Source organism: Sceloporus undulatus, chromosome 6, assembly GCF_019175285.1.
Source record: "Sceloporus undulatus isolate JIND9_A2432 ecotype Alabama chromosome 6, SceUnd_v1.1, whole genome shotgun sequence".
NCBI lineage: Eukaryota > Metazoa > Chordata > Lepidosauria > Squamata > Phrynosomatidae > Sceloporus > Sceloporus undulatus.
Genome location: NC_056527.1, coordinates 145,277,163 through 145,293,934, shown reverse-complemented (window position 1 = coordinate 145,293,934; position 16,772 = coordinate 145,277,163). Strand labels below are relative to the sequence as shown.

General features: G+C 43.1%; 1 protein-coding gene across 1 annotated transcript in view; it reads right to left on the bottom strand.

The window, feature by feature from the left end:
• Positions 1–16,772, bottom strand: part of KIRREL3 (kirre like nephrin family adhesion molecule 3) — a 691,985-nt gene that overhangs the window by 26,383 nt on the left and 648,830 nt on the right. The window contains 2 exon segments of the mRNA XM_042473983.1: positions 16,097–16,137; positions 16,140–16,205. Coding sequence (XP_042329917.1) covers positions 16,097–16,137; positions 16,140–16,205 — 107 coding nt within the window.

Genomic DNA, 16,772 nt, shown 5'->3' with positions numbered 1-16,772 from the left:
ACACTTCCGATGCCCCAATGAGTGCCGGAAAAGTCACCTATAACGATCGCTTGATTGACAGCAGGCGCCTTCATGTTAAACCTGATTCCCCCAAGAGGGCATTCAGGTTAAAATGCCTGTGATTTGTAGTGGGCACTTGCTTACGGAGAGATTTGGGAGCCCCCCCCCCCCGGAATCTGCCCAGTTACATCCAGGGCAAAAACGCCAGTGAGAATAGGGCCTAAGTCATTCCTCATAGGGCTTCATGGCTTTCAGACCCTTCACCATTTTAGTTGCCTTCCTTTGGACACATAGCTCCAGTTTCTCCACGTCCTTTCAGAATTGTGGTGCCCAGAACTGGACACAATATTTCAAGTGGGGCCTGACCAAATCAGAATAGAGTGCCACTATTAATTCCATTGACCTAGACACTATACATTTATTGATGCAGCCTAAAATTACGTTGGCCTTTTTAGCTGCAGCATCGAACTGTTGACTTATGTTCAGCCTGTGGTCTACTTGGACTCCTAGATCCCTTTCACATGTAGTCTCTTTAAGCCAGGTGTCCCCCTTCCTATATCTACGCATTTCATTTTTCCACCCAAAGTGCAGTACCTTACATTTCTCTGTGTTGAATTTCATTTTGTTAGCTTTGGCCCAGCTTTCTAGTCTATTCAGGTCATTTTGAATTTTGATCCTGTCCTCTGGGATATTAGCTACTCCCCCTAGTTTGGTGTCTATCTCTAGAACAATAGCCTCTGGTTTAACTACATTTCTTAGCATCCTGCTCCCCCTTAGCCATAGTAAATCACCCTGTATTTCCTTTTCACAAATATCTAGTTTACTATACGACTACTACTACTACTACTAATAATAATAATAACAAATTCTCTTCAGTGAAAGTGATCTTGTTGGTGATTCCACATACCAGCTTCCATGTACGAAGTGGGCGCCATCTCAGTCACAACTGGCCACAGCTTGTATAAAATGTTAGGAACTTGGCCTTTAGATATCTTAGTCAATAAATTAATTTGTTTTTTCTTTTCTCTATTTGAGGCTCAGTAACCAAGGAACCGGGCGCTGGGTTTGAAAAACTCCAGCTATGGCTGTACAAAATGTCACCCATACTATATCTCTGTGTTTCATTTTTATGCCCTAAGTTTAGTACCTTACATTTCTCCCTGTTGAATTTCATTTTGTTAGCTTTGGCCCAGCTTTCTAGTCTATTCAGGTAATTTTGAATTTTGATCCTGTCCTCTGGAGTATTAGCTACTAGTTTGGTGTCATATGCAAGATATACTATATCCACAGCATTCCCTTCATCTAACATCCCCGACTAAAATCCTGTGGGCCTCCCTCCTCTTCCGTGGCCAAGAGGTTGGGCTATGGGGCTTTTAGCCTGTTATTTTTTTATTGATTGCATGGTTTGCTTTTATGTGTTTGTATTTTATATTATGATGTTGTTGTTTTTAACTTATACTGTAAGCCGCCCTGATCGTACGAAGGAGCGGGATAGAAATAAAAACTTTATTATTATTATTTAACAAGGTGGTAATTTTATCAAAGAAAGAGATCAGATTTGTCTGGCATGACTTCTTTCTCTGAAACCCATGTTGACTTTTTGTGATTATGGCATTGCCTTCTAGATGTTCACAGACTCTCTGTTTAATGATCTGCTCCAGAATCTTTCCTAGTACTGATGTCAGACTAACTGAACGATAATTGTTGGGATCCTCTTTTTTCCCCTTTTTGAAGATGGGGACAACGTTTGCCCTCCTCCAGTCTGCTGGGATTTCTCCTGTTCTCCAGGAGTTCTCAAAGACTCTTATTGCCAATGGCTCCGATACTACATTTTCCAGCTCTTTTAATACCCTTGGATGTAGTTCATCTGGTCCTGGAGACTTAAATTCATTTAGATTAACAAGGTATTCCTCTACTATCTTTTTACTTATTCTGTGCTGAAATTCCCCTTTTCTGTTTTCTGCTCCATTATCCTCAGGTTGAGCACCCTTTGCCTTTTCTGAGAAGACTGAGGCAAAGAAGGTGTTGAGTAATTCTGCCTTTTCTCTGTCCCCTGTTAGCATTCTGCCATCTTCTCCACGCAGTGGCCCTACTGTTTCCTTCTTCTTCCTTTTGCTGTGGACATATCCAGAATAGCCCTTTTTATTGTTCTTAACCTCTCTAGCAAGCCTGAGTTCATTCTGCGCTTTAGCTTTTCTGACTTTATCCCTACACATGCCTGCTATTTCTTTGAATTCCTCTTTGGTGATTTCCCCCTTTTTCCATTTCTTATACATCTTCCATTTCAAATTTAACTCAGTTGAAAGTTCCTTAGTCATCCATCCTGGTTTCTTGAGACATCTCCCATTTTCTCACTGGAACTGTTTGAAATTGTGCCTTCAGTATCTCCCTTTTGAGAAAGTCCCATCCGTCCTGAACTCCTTTCCCTTTTAGTATTTCTGACCACAGGATCACCCTCAATACTTCTCTAAGTTTACTGAAATCCACTTTCCTAAAGTCTAGAACAGCAGTTCCCAACCTTTGTTGGGCTGCGACCCCCCATTGGGGACAAAAGTCCCGCCCGCGGCCTGCCTGATTGGTTGGGAGGCCGCAGAGGGAAAAGGTTGGGAACCACTGGTCTAGAATGTGTGTCTGAGTATGCCTGGCTTCTCCTTTCCATTGTATAACAAACTCCAGGAGAACATGGTCACTTCCATTATTATTATTATTATTATTATTATTATTATTATTATTAGCTTTATTTATAAAGTGCCATAAATCTCCACGGTGCTGTACAAAACCAAGTAAAATCAAGAACATATAAAAAAACCTGCCTATGGTGCACAATCTAAAAGTTAAAACAACAAATTAAAAACATCATAAGAAACAAGTTAAAACAGCAAATATCCAGTCAAGTATCAGAACAACCAGGACACAATCACAGACTCCCAGGGAACGCTTCCACTTAATGATCCCACCACTTGCACCCCATTAACCAAGTCATCCTTGTTGTTTAGGATTAGATCTAAAATAGCTGACCCCCTTGTTGCCTCTTCCACCTTTTGGACAATGCGATTGTCTTCCAGGCAAGTGAGGAATTTGCTAGACCTTGAGGATTTATTTCAGTTTGACTTCCGGCAAATATCAGGATAGTTGAAGTCGCCCATCACTACTACATCTCTCCTTTCTGAGTGTGTGATCATCTGTTTTAGAAAGGCATCATCCAATTCCTCCATCTGACTTGGGGGTCTGTAGTAGACTCTCACCATAACATCCTTGTTGTTTCTCTCCCCTTTGATTCTTATCCAGATGCTCTCCACCTGGCTTCCAGTATTGATGTCCTGGATCTCTTCACTGGTGTAAATGTCCCTGACATATAAGGCTATTCCTCCTCCTTTCCTGTTTGGTCTGTTTCTCTTGAAAAGGTTATACCTTTTCAAGCCAATCGTGAGACTCATCCCACCAGGTTTCAGTGATGCCTATTATATCATATTTGCTTTGTAGTACTAGGAGTTGAGTTCATCTTGCTTATTCCCCATGCTCTTTTAGTGTAGAGACATCTAAGACCAGGTGTCCCCTTTACTTGCTGCCTGTGCATGTTTTTTTGCCCCCCACTTTTGGGTCCTTGCACTATTTGCCTTGTTCCCTCTATGACAGTTTGACTATTTTCTCCAGCCCTTTTGCCTTCCTTAATATTGTCTCCCTCCCCCACATAAATCAGTTTAAAGCCCTCCTGATTGTCTCCCGAAGAGAGATCATCAGACATGGCAAAGACAGACTAATCATTCTGTTAAGCATGCTTTAAAGTACAGCCTGAGCCAAACTGGGAATTCTGTTGCCAGAGAAGGGGTTTCTCTTACCATTTTGTGCCCTTATGTTTCTTGAAAACACTCCATGGATGAACTCGCATTGTTTCTTTATTCACAGGGTTCGAGATTTAGCATCTTTTCACCTGAGACTGTAAAAAATTGTTTTCCAGTCACACTGACTGAGGGAATCCTAGGAATTGCAATCCCCAAAAGGAACTTTTTCAAGTTGTGCCAAACAGTGAGATGTAACGAGAATGAAAGAAAGCAGTGTATCTTCACCCAGTTACTCAGGTGTCTCAATATAACATAAGATGGAAAACTTTGAGGGCTCTCTATGGAATATGTGTGAATATTATACTACACTCTTACAGTACTGCTCTTCCACTTTTACTGCTCTGGCTGCATCCTGTGGCATTTTGGGGTTTGTAGTTCGATGAGGCCTAAGAGCTTTCTGACTGGGAATTCAAAATGCCTTTCCCTAAACTGCAAATCTCACAATGCCACAGGAAGAAGTCACTCACAACAGTAAAAGTGGAATAGCAGCACTGTAAGAGTGGAGTACGGTATTCTCTGTTGCAAATATTTGAATGTTGGATCCACACTAGGTCCTGCTTAGATTAGACCTAGGGAAATCAAGCATACCTAAAATATACATCACCTTGGGGGTCTGGGTAGATTGAGAAGGAGTAGACAAATGGCTTAAATAAAAAAATAAAAATAACAATGATGATTATTTTTTAATTAGTGTAAAAGATAGATAGTGATGAAAACTGTTAGGAAGATCAACACATATCAAATGGAGGAGGGGTCTGTGGATACTATGGACTACTAAAAAGAACAAATCAGAAACTAATTCCCACTAGAAGCAAGATGACTAAGCTTAGACTGTTATACAGAAGGTCCTGTGTATCCACAGAGTCGGCATGCAATAAAAAATGAAAATTAAAAAATATCCAAAAAGCAAACCTTGATTTTGCCATTTTTTATATATAAGGGACACCATTTTACTACGCCATTGTAGATCATGGAACTTGAGCATCCATAGATTCTGGTATCCATGGTCCTGGAAGCAAACCACAGTGGATATCAATGGTCCACTGTAGTGTGGACATATCATACTATGTCACACACTGGAAAAGACAATAATGCTTGGTAAAGTAGAAGGCAGTGAGAAAAGAGGAAGACTGCATTACAGTCTAGTCTCAATCAAGGAAACCACAGTTTTGCAAGAACTGAGCAGGACGATTGATGACTAGAGCTCTTGGAGGTCTCTCATTCATAGTATCGCTATAGCCCAAGTCACTTCAGTGTCAAATAACAATAGTAACAAAGGTTATCATGATTTAGGACCTTATCACACCACTTAAAAACCTGGTTTACCTCTTCTCAATTGAAGTCTAATTCTCAAGGTTTTTGCCACCAAAGCCACCAGGTGAGTCCAGTCCAGCTGCAGCCTGGATCCTAGGCGTGCTTCGGGAGACTCATTTCGAACCCAGGAGCTTTCTGAGTTCAAAAAATGGTGGTCAAAGTGCCCTGGGGACCCAGGCTGCAGCCGGGCTGGATTTGCCTGGCAGCTTTGGCAGCAAAATCCTTCCAATAGGACCCGGCTGCAGCATGAATTAGACTTCAATTTGGAAGGTTATTTATGCAGTGCCATGGGGTCCTTTGTTGCCCCACTTAATAACTCTAAGCTAACCATGATCAACACTAGGTGCTCTGTTTGTCATTTTCTCTTTGAGTGCAGAGCAAAATCAGACCATAAACGCCTCTGAAACATCTATTTTGCTCTCTATCCTTTGCTCTGTATCTTTTGGAGACCTTTTGAAAAAAACAAAACAAAATGGCATTTCGGAATCCAGAACAACACCAGTGGAATAAAAAGCAACTTGAAACTTGTACCACTCACCATCCTTTGAAACTGATTTCAAGGGCTCTGTTTGGTACATATGTACCATCTAAAATTGATTCTGCCCACACTGCAAAGTGTCTCTCTCAAAATGGGAATGCCATTGATCATTCATAGAGCATCTTTCCTGTTAAAATGAACGGACATTCACAAAAGGCAGCAGAGAACCTGAAACAGTGATAGTGGTGTGTGTGTGTGTGTGTGTGTGTGTGTGTGTGTGTGTGTGTGTGTAGAACACTTAAAAATACCAAAAACCCATCTGCCTCCCCACCTTGCTTCTGTTTTCTCCTTTTCGTGGCTGGATGGGTTTATTTTTTACAGTTCAGTGTCCTTTCCATTTGTTTTGCTTGTATTAGTCATTACTAACATGACACTGGCAGGTAAAAAGCCATACTAGCATTTGGATGCAGAACACAGCAGCGACAAGGAGCTGGTAAAGATATTCTTTACAGCCTCGTGTACAGTATTAGCAACAGAATAGTTCAGGAAAACTCTCAGAGGCACAGCTCTTAACCCATCTTTATGAACACTTCTTCCCTCATCACCGTCAACACAAGCTTCTATGACTATCTACAGCAGGAGTAGGCAACTATGCTTTCTGGATGTTTTTGAACTACAACTATGGTTGTCAGTTCAGGATTGTCCTAAACCCTGAGGGCTCTGGGACCTAGGGACAGCCCCTGATGATGTTGTTAAGCATTATGTAGTTGCTCGCAGTTTGTCATTTAAACACACATACATACAGAGAGAACATATTTTCTTGTATGGAATCATAGAATCACAATCACAGGGATCATCATAACCGGATTCAGGATGGGATACGGAGTTGAGACTGCCATGGTCGCCTTAGTCGATGATCTCTGTCTGGGCATCGACAGGGGAAGTGTGACCCTGTTGGTGCTCTTGGACATCTCAGCGGCATTCGATACCATTGACCACGGTATCCTTCTGGAACGCCTGAGAGAGTTGGGTATTGGAGGCACTGCATTGCAGTGGTTCCGGTCCTACCTCTTGGGCAGGTTCCAGATGGTGTTGCTTGGGGACAGCTGTTTGGCCAAGAGGGAGCTCAGATCGGGCATCCCTCAAGGTGCGATTCTGTCCCCAATGCTGTTTAACATTTACATGAAGCCACTGGGTGAGATCATCCGGAGACATGAGGCGGGGTGTTATCAGTACGCTGATGACACCCAAATATATTTCTCTATGTCTCTGACTGAAGCAGTGACTAAGGATGGCATCTCTCCTCTGAATGCCTGTCTTGGGGCGGTAATGGACTGGATGAGGGAAAACCGACTCAAGCTGAATCCAGGTAAGACGGAGGTACTCGCTATAGGAACCCCGAATCCAGGAATGGAGTTGGCAGTTTCTGGATGGGGTCCACACTTTCCTGAAGGATTCTGTTCGCAGCTGGGGGGGTGCTCCGTGAATCGTTGCTCCAACTGAAAGCTCAGGTGATGCGACAGTCAGAGCGCCTGCTATCAGCTTCGTCTGATACCCAACTGTGCCTTCCTGAGCCGAGGGACCTGGAAACAGGAGTACAGTGGACGGGTAAACGCCTCATTGGGACTCTGTATGGCGCTCTACGTGGGGCTACCCTTGTGCCAAGTTGGGAAACTTCATTTGGTACAAAATTGGCAGCTAGTCGACCAAAAACGGAAATTTCTAGGAATGGACATATAACAATTTACACCGATCCTTGAGTTCCCCTGCACTGGCTGCCTATTTAGTTGCCTCCGTTAGTTCCGGCAAAGTACAGGTGTTGGGATTACCTTAAAGCCCTACATGGCTTGGGGGCCCAGAGTACAGTGGTGGCCCCCGGGTTACGAAATTAATTTGTTCCGCTGCCGCTTTCGTAACCCATAGGCGCTAATGGGAAAAGCCGCGATTTCCGTGCGAAAAAGCGCCGAAAGCAACCAAAATTTTTTTCGTAACCTACCCCGAAATAACCGTCGTAACCCGGAACAGTTTTTTTTTAATGGATGTTTTTCGTAACCCGGAAAATTTCGTAAGGCGGCGCATTCGAGAACCCGGGCACCACTGTACTTGAGGGAACGCCCTTCTTCCCTATTTTCCTCCCCGCACACAAGGGCCTCTGGAAGAATCTACTACAAAAAAAAAAAAAAAAAAGCCAAAAAAATCTAGGTTAACAATCATTTCCCAGAGGGCCTTCTCTACACTGCTCCTAAGTCTTGGAACGACCTGCCAGAGGAGATCCGCTCACATTTCCACTCTGACAGCTTTTTAAGAAGCCAACTCAAGACGGAGCTCTTCCGGGCCTTTCAACTTTGGTTCCCTCCACCAATACAGTGGTACCCACCGCCCGGATACGAAAGTTATCGCGTTACGAAATTCCGGGATAAACGAAAAGTTCATTGGAAAAAACTGTTCCGGGATCACGAAGTTTTTTCGGGTTCGAATTTTTTTTCGGCGCAAATTCAAACGCGGCGGCTTGCCAGCGCTAAGAAAGCCCTTTTCGCTGCGAAATGCATCGGGGTTACAAACGGCGGCGGCGGAACGAATTAATTTCGTAAACCCGAAGGAGCAACGGTAACAGAGAATTGTCCCCTCATTTGTCATTCTTCCCCGCCTATGTTCTCTGCCTTTTTAAAAATGCTTTTAATGCTTTTTAATGTTTTTTATACTATTATGTTTAATTCTGTTTTAGTATTGGGTTATGGGGGGGCGGTAGGTCTAGGGTTTGATTTTTAACTTTATAATTAATAATAATTTGTTTTATTTATACGTACCACTATTCCAAAGATCATAGCGGTGAACACAAGTAAGCAAATTAGCAAGTAAGCTAATTTGCCCCCAACAGTCTGGGTACTCATTTTAACAACCTCGGAAGGATGCAAGCCTGAGTCGAGCTTTGGGCCCTTTTGCTGGTATTGAACTCGCAACCTTGTGGTTTTGAGTGAATGGCTGCAGTACAGGCATTAACCATGCCCCACAATTGATGTATTTTTATTGTTGTAACCCCGCCCGGATCTTTGTTGATTGGGCCGGGCTATAAATAAATCTTTATTATTATAAATCATTATTATCAGCCAACTCTCGGTCATGCACGAACACCAAGCAAAGCACCCCAAACAGATGGCCATCCAACCTCTGTTTAAAAACAGCCAAAGAAGAGACTCCACCTCACTGTAGGCAGCTCATTCATTCTGTCCAGCAGCTCTGACTGCCAGAAGTTCCTCCTGAATATTAGGTGGAATCCCTTTCTTTTCCGTTTCAATTCCATTGCTCCAGTCTCTGGAGCCATGGAAAACAAGCCTGTTCCCTCCTGATAGAACATCCCTTCAAATATTTGAACATACTATCATTTTACTATCTGTTCCCTCTTAACATTTGTGTCAACCTAAATTCCCAACTCCCCCAAGCTGCTCCTCATAGGCATGGTTTTCAGCAACCCTTCACCATTTGATCGCCCTCCTCTGGACATGCTCCAGTTTCTCAACGTCCTTTTTGAATTGTGCTCTAAAACTAAAGACAATATTCCAGGTGGGCCTGACCAAAGCAGAATACATTGGCACTATTACTTCTCTTGATCTAGACAATATAACTTTTATATGATGCAGCCTAAAATTCACTGCCTTTTTAGCTGCTGTGTCGCACTGTTGACTCATGTTCAACTTGTGTCTATTTGGACTCCCAGATCCCTTTCACACGTAGTTTCACTTCAGCCAGGTGTCCCCCATAATCCTATATCTGTGCAATTTCATTTTTTCGCCCTAAGTGCAAAACCTTAATTTCTCCTGTTGAAATTCCATTTTGTTAGCTTTGGCCCACAGTTTTTAGTCTGTTCAGGTCATTTGACTTTTTATGCTGTCCTCTGGAGTATTAGCTATTCTCCTAATTTGGTGTCATCTGCAATTTGATAAGTATGCCCCCAATTCTGTCATCAGGTCCATTGATAAAGGTTGAATAGCCCTGGGCCCAGGACAGAGCCCCACTGGACGCCCCCTAGTGGTAACTTCTTTCCAGGATTGAAATAAGCCATTGCTGACTATCCTTGGGTTTGAACAATCAACCAATTACAAATCCATGTAACATTACCTTGTCTAGCCCACATTTTACAAGCGTTGTTTGCAAGAATGTCATGGGAACCTGTCAAAGGCTTACCGAAATCAAGATCTACATATCCACAGCCTTCCCTTCATCTACCAAGCTGGTAATTTTATCAAAGAAAGAGATCAGATTTGTCTGGCAGAACTTTTTCTCTGAAACCCATGTTGACTTTTTGTATTATGGTATTGCCTTCTCAGATGTTCACAGACTCTCTGTTTAATGATCTGCTCCAGAATCTTTCCTGTACTGATGTCAAGACTAACTGGACGATAATTGTTTGATCCTCTTTTTTCCCCTTTTTGAAGATGGGGACACGTTTGCCCTCTCCAGTCTGCTGGGATATTCTCCTTTCTCCAGGAGTTCTCAAAGATTATTGCCAATGCTTCTGATACTACATTTGCCAGCTCTTTTAATACCCTTGGATGTAGTTCATCTGGTCCTGGAGACTTATTTTTCCCGCTACATATACTGGCTATATATTTGAAGCACTCTTCCATGTTTTCCTCATTTTTCGATTTCTTGTAAAAAATTTTCTTAACTCTTAGTTCATGTTGAAATTCTTTAGTTAATCCAATTCTGGTTTCTTTAGACACAGCCCATTTTTTCCTCATTGGGACGTTGAAACTGTGCCTTTAGTATTCAATACTGAGAAACTCCCATCCATCCTGAACTCCCTTCTCTTCAGCATTTTGGTCCATAGAATTACAGCTTTAATTCTCTAAGTTTGCAGAATCAGTTTTTCTCAAAGTCTAGAATGTGTGTCTGGCTATACTGGGCTTCCCTTACCACTGTATGACAAATTATAAGAAGCATGGTCACTCCCGATAAGGCGGATCCCACCACTTGCACCTCATTAACAAGGTCATTCCTGTGGTTATGTGATCAGATCTAAAAATAAACTGATCTCCTGTGTGCCTCTTCTGCCTTCTGGACAATGAAATTGTCTGCAAGACAGGTGGACCTGATGTTTATTGGCTGAAGTGACTGCCAACATATATCAGGATAGTTGAAATCTGCCATCACTTCTAATCTCTACTTTTTGAAGTGGTGCTATTTCCATTAGGAAGGCATCATCCATATCCTCAGTCTGGCTGGAGGTCTATAGGAGAAACTCCACTATAGCATTTCCTTGTTTTCTCCCCCTTCAATTCTTATTCAGCTTTTAACCACCTGGCTTCATGGATTTAAGTCATTATCATCTCTTCACAAGTATTAACATCCTAAGATATAAAGTTGCCCCCCCCCTTTCTTGTTTATCTATTTCTCTGAAATAGGTTATACTCCCCCCCCCCCCCGGTTAATACATTCCCAGTCATGAGTACTCATCCCACCAGGTTTCAGTGATACCTACTGTATTTATTGTGCCGTATTAAGCTGTATTTCTTAGCTATATTAAGAGTTCCAGTTCATCTTGTTTATTTCCCATGCTGTGCATTAGTGTAGATACATTAAGCTCCATGCGAGTTTTCTCCCTCCCCCATTGTTCTCTAGTACTACTTGCCCTACTCCTTCTCTAACACTGGTCCTTTTCCCAGCAATTTCTGAATTTTTTTCCTTCAAATACTGTCTCCACACCAGAACTCAGTTTTAAAAGCTCTCCTGATCAGATTTGTGAGCCTCTTAGCAATACATTTTGCACCCCATCCCTAGCCAAAAGATCATCTTGTGAAAAAGCAAACCGTGGTCCAAAGAACATCATTCTCAGTGGGCACACCATTTGTGGAGCCAGTTGTTCACCTCTGCTATCTTCTCTTCCTCTTGGGCCATGTTTTTCAAACAGGGAGCAGAGACAAAATTACAATAAGTGGCACCAAGATCCTTCAGCTTCCTACCCATATCCTCATGATCCTTTGTGATGTACTGAAGGCTATGCTCATAGTGCAATTGGTTCCCCATGACCCAAAAGGAAGGTGTATGAGTCAGTGGGCTTGACCTTCTTGTCAGCCCTTTGTTACATCATGGATTTGGCTCCGAGGAGACAGCACACCCACAATTCATCTTGTCAGGCATTGTAGATTGTTGCTTCTGTTTTCTCTGAGCAAGGACTCTCCAACCAAATAACTCATCTCCTCTTAGCATACTTAGCGTGCAGATTCTTCTGTGGTTCATCGGGGATATTCTCTTGCAGGCTGACCGCTTTCCCATTTTTTCCTTACTAAGGGAGAGAGCTTGGAAATCAATTCTATAACTCCAAACTCTCTGTTAGGTTCTTGTGGCCTTCTATTTTTGTGTGAATATTCCTACAAGCATCTGTGTGTTAGGAAATGACTTCCTCCTTCTGAAGTTTTCCATGTGATTTAGTATTCAAGATGGTCCTTAACAGCTCCATCCAAGAAAACCTCATGGTCCTAATAATCTGAATTATAGAATAATAAATCCTAGATTGGAAGAGACCCCACGGGCCCTGATCCAGTCCATCCCCATTCTTGCCATGCAGGAACACAGAATCAAAAGCATCCCCATTGACAGATGGCCATCAGCCTCTGCTTAAAGACCTCCAAGGAAGGAGACCCCTACTATAATCTCCGAGGAAGGAGTTTGTTCCAACTGTTGAATAGCCCTTACTCCTCAGAGTTCCTCGACATGTTGAGGTGGAATCTCTTTTCCTGGAGCTTACATCCATTGTTCTGATCTGAAGATTAGAAAACACAGGCTTCCAATTGCTGAACCTGGTCTTCCCAACAGGGCTACCAACTGAACTTGCTGCATGTGTAGCTTTGTCCTCCAGCAAGGAAACAAACATAGCACAGCTTCTGCTGGCAACTGCACAAATCTCCATCACTCATCTTGAATAATTTGGTCAGTCAATTAAAAAGAAGGGGAGGGGAAGAACTCTGTTGCTTCCCCTCAAACATCCCTGCTAAACAATATGTAACATCCCCTGTTTGCCTTGACTGTGTTCTAAATTCCAGTTTCTTCCACAACTATTGACGTATCCAGCAGCAGTTATATAGAACTAGGCTGCTAGCTCCAACCGCAGTGACTCACAGCGCCCCACTCCCATCAGCCCCTGTCCTCAGGTGAGAGACCACAACCCCAAACCCAAGCCCTGAAAACATACCTAGTCAAGGACCTCATCCCAAGACACAGCTTTCCTTCTCCTCCCTGTGCAGGGACAGGGAAATAAGACAGACATTAGCTAAATGGGCTGCTCCCTGATCAAGGTGAAAAGAAGGGATTCATAGAATCATAGCGAGTGGAAGAGACCACAAGGGCCTCCAGTCCAACCCCATTCTGCCATGCAGAACTCTCTATCAAAGCATCCCAACAGATAGCCCTCCAGTCTCTGCTTGAGACCTCCTGTCAGGCATTGATCTATACACCTTTTAACTATATCTAAAATGATGATCTCTGACCCGCATCTTGATATCAAAAAGTGCATCTTAACCTGAGTAAGCCAAATGGCCCTAGCATGTGATCTCACACTGAAAACAAGGGAAGCCATGAGTTTTTGATAGTAAAAAATTTCCTTTCCCAGCTTGGAGGAATTTATGCAAGGAGCTGCTAAGTGCTATCAGGAAAGAATGCTATCAAATACGTCTTAAGGAAGTGTCTCTCTTTGTGATTGAGGGGAACCCATTTGAATCAAAGGAATGCATTTTGTGTAGCCATTTGGGTCCCTACTCTGGAAGAAACATTTGGTTAACAAAACATTTGGTTAGGATGTTGAAAATACACTTCAAACAGTTTCCTTTGATTACCCTTTGTCTAGAGACTCTTTAAACCCTAAAAAGGTCCCTAAATTTAGAGAGGGGCTGCGGCCAGCCAGTTGCGCTGCCAGCCACTCGCGGGCCGCCAGCCTTCACTGCTGGTACCTTCTCGCTGCTGGTAGCCTCTCTCTGCGCTGGCAGCCACAGCTATCCATGTCAGTTTAAAGTCAGTCTTCTCACTGACTTGTCTGCTGAACCAGACCGCCAAACCTACACACACAAATTGGACCCACCAACATTCTACGTTAGGTGAGTACTCTATTAGAAAACCTAAATCTATCCCACATTTAACTACATTATTTGCTGAGTCTTGTATGAATGTGAGAGTTATTGCCTGTATGTTTTGAATCCTTGTTCCAATAAAGAGACATTGGCGGGATACAAACCGCCATATAGTACGTATCAGGATATACGTACTGAGGTTAGGAAGGGCAGTGCTTCAGCACCCCCCTAACCCTATACGTATCCTATACGTACAGATAGCGGCGCCCCCTTCTACATGGGCCCCCATCTTTACGTACTGGACCATAGCGTCCAGACGTGTCGCGCGCCTATGAATTCGCGAGTCCGCTCCAGGCACCTCGCGACGTCATAGAGGCGCCGCAAAGAAGCTCCGAAATGGAGCTTCTTTTTTTGCTCCGCAGCGGAAGTTCCGCGCGGTTTGGCTGCTGACGGCTTCCCCGCTGAAGCACAATGCGGCGGCCGGGGAGCGCCGCAAAGCGGCCAAGTTTTGTACCCCTCCATTGATTGTACTTAATCGCCTCTACTCTCCTCCATTTTCTCTTGATTTCTAGTTCCTGTAATACAGATCAGAAGGGCGATCCCCATCTGAGTGTAGTAACCAGTCCATCCCTCTCGGTGACCCTTGAGCTGATTAAATTCCCCATTGACAATTTGGTCACCTGTTCACTGTTACAAACATTCCCAAAGAAGGAGACTCCAACCCACAATCTCTGAGGAATGATGTGTGTTCCTACCTGTCCGAACAGTCCCCCTTATCAGGAAGTTCCTCCTAATTCTTGAGAGCAAGAATCTCTTTTTTTCCCGTAGCTTGCAATCCATTGCGCCATTGGGTCCTATTCTCTGAGCAAACAGAAAACAAGCTTGCTCCCATCCCTTCTCAATATGGCATCCCTATCAAGTATTGAAACAGGGCTATCATCCTTTCATCCCTCTTAACCGATCCCTTCTCCAGCTACCATCATCCACTCCCTCAGTCCTCCCCTCCTCATTGGCTTCAATTTTCCAGACTAACTCTTCAAACAACATTTTATTTTTCCTCCTTGGGACAAATCGCTCCAGTTTCTCAATGTCCTTTTTTGAATTGTGGTGCCCAGAACATGACAAAGTATTTCCAGGTGAAGCCTGACCATAGCAGAAATAAAGTAGCACTATATACTTCCTACTTGATCTAGAACACTATACTTCCTATTTGATAACATGCCTAAAATTTGCTTGTTCTCACTTACTTATGAGATTAGGATTGGGAACATCTAACCTACCTACTTGCAATCTAGTAGAAGGTGAATGCAAGAGCAGAGTGGAGGGTTAGCCATTGAGCTGCTGTTGCCGAAAACCAGCTAGAAATGCCAGTTTCACACAACACCCAGTCCTAGAAGCTACTCCTTGGCAAAGGATTTAACAAAATCAATGAAGGAACCTTGGAGTGTGTTTTGCATTGGGGATTGATTTATCAGCAACCACTTTTTTTCTACATCCACCAACTCTGGCAGAATAACTGTTTGTTTTGAGTGCGTGGAATCATCACTGTTGGTGTACTCCATCAGCTAACCAGAAGGACTGAAGATCCTTTGCTTACAATTACTATCAAGAGAACAAAGCATCTAGAAACAGGCTGGGCAAAGTGGCCCCTCCTGAGAGAATACTCATGGGAAACCTGAGGACAAAAAAAAATGTAAATCATCAGTTTTCCCTTTAATGATTATGATTTTTTTTAAAAACCACCACGGGATTGCCTTTTTAAGATTTTTAGAGCCTCAGGTAGAATCAAATTTCCTGGGCTGTCCTCTCTACAAAAGAGTCTAAGGTGACCTGTGACTGTCCTCGAGGTCACTTCATAAAGCCATTTGGGAAGCTCTGAATGTTGACAAGTAATGAGAGGCTAATACCTTTTCCTCTGAAAGGATGAGGGTAATGTTTTGTCACTCGTGTGTGTGCATGTCCTGAGTGATGCCCATCTATCTTCTCAGTATGTGTTACATGAGAGCCTTTTCACGTGTGGCTAGTGATTAGGCCTAATTAGATGATAATAATCAATAATATATGTCAGCTTTCTTTGTGGCCCATTGCAGTCACATTATTTTCCCTATTGAGGGCTGGGAAACCTTTCTTTCTTTCATCAGAGCTTTTGGGGGACCTTTGCTGACATCAGTAACAAACCTTCTTCATAGCAAAATTTCCACACTCTGAGAGGTCCTTCCTTCCGTCCTTCCTTCCTTCCTTCCTGCCCAACGTTTAACAGATCTGAGTGAAGTGTGACATTTTTGGGAGAGGAAGACTTTGCTTCCAGTGGGCTTTAGCTCACTGAACCCTAGGCAACCCTGTTCATTACCATGAAAGGTAGGCAGAGCAATAGATAAAGAAGAGAAAAAATACATCCTCACCATCAACTGCTTGATCGTTGGGTGTTCCCATTTTGCTCTGCTGAGGCGACTCTTTAATGCACAATCGCAACGCGGATATCATTCGTGGCTGAAACCACACCTTTCAGATCTGAGCAAGAGGCAAAGAAAGTTGACCCCACAGAAACAATTATATAAAATTACAGGCAGGGGGGAAAATGCACTAATCGAGGTTGCCATACTCCAGTCCCTCATACCTGGATATCCATTTGCATACCATGGCAAATTTATAATTAGGCATATTATTAATTTGCATTCTGATTATGCAAATTACCACACATTAAAAAATCCGTGGACTTTTTCTAACTGTTATTTTCAGTTACAACCTCAGCACCAGCCACCAAGCTCAGGGGCTCAACAACACCGTCCCTTTGGAGAGGCCTACAGCTGCTCCTTTCCTCACCGGATTGGGGCCGATGACAACTAGATGCTGCGCGCCCTTATCTGGCCTTTCCGCAGTGCAAAAAGGAGCTGCAAAAAGTGGCTGTGGAAAGGAGCTTGCTCCCTTACCCCATAGTATTTTTCCACAATGGTAAAATTAGTTTCCAATTATCCTTTACAATTTTTATTAGAGTTCTCTTGCAAGTGGTTAGTTAATAGTCCATGCTACATTCAATACTTTGTCAGCCAATCTTCTATGGTCGGTATACTGTGTTCT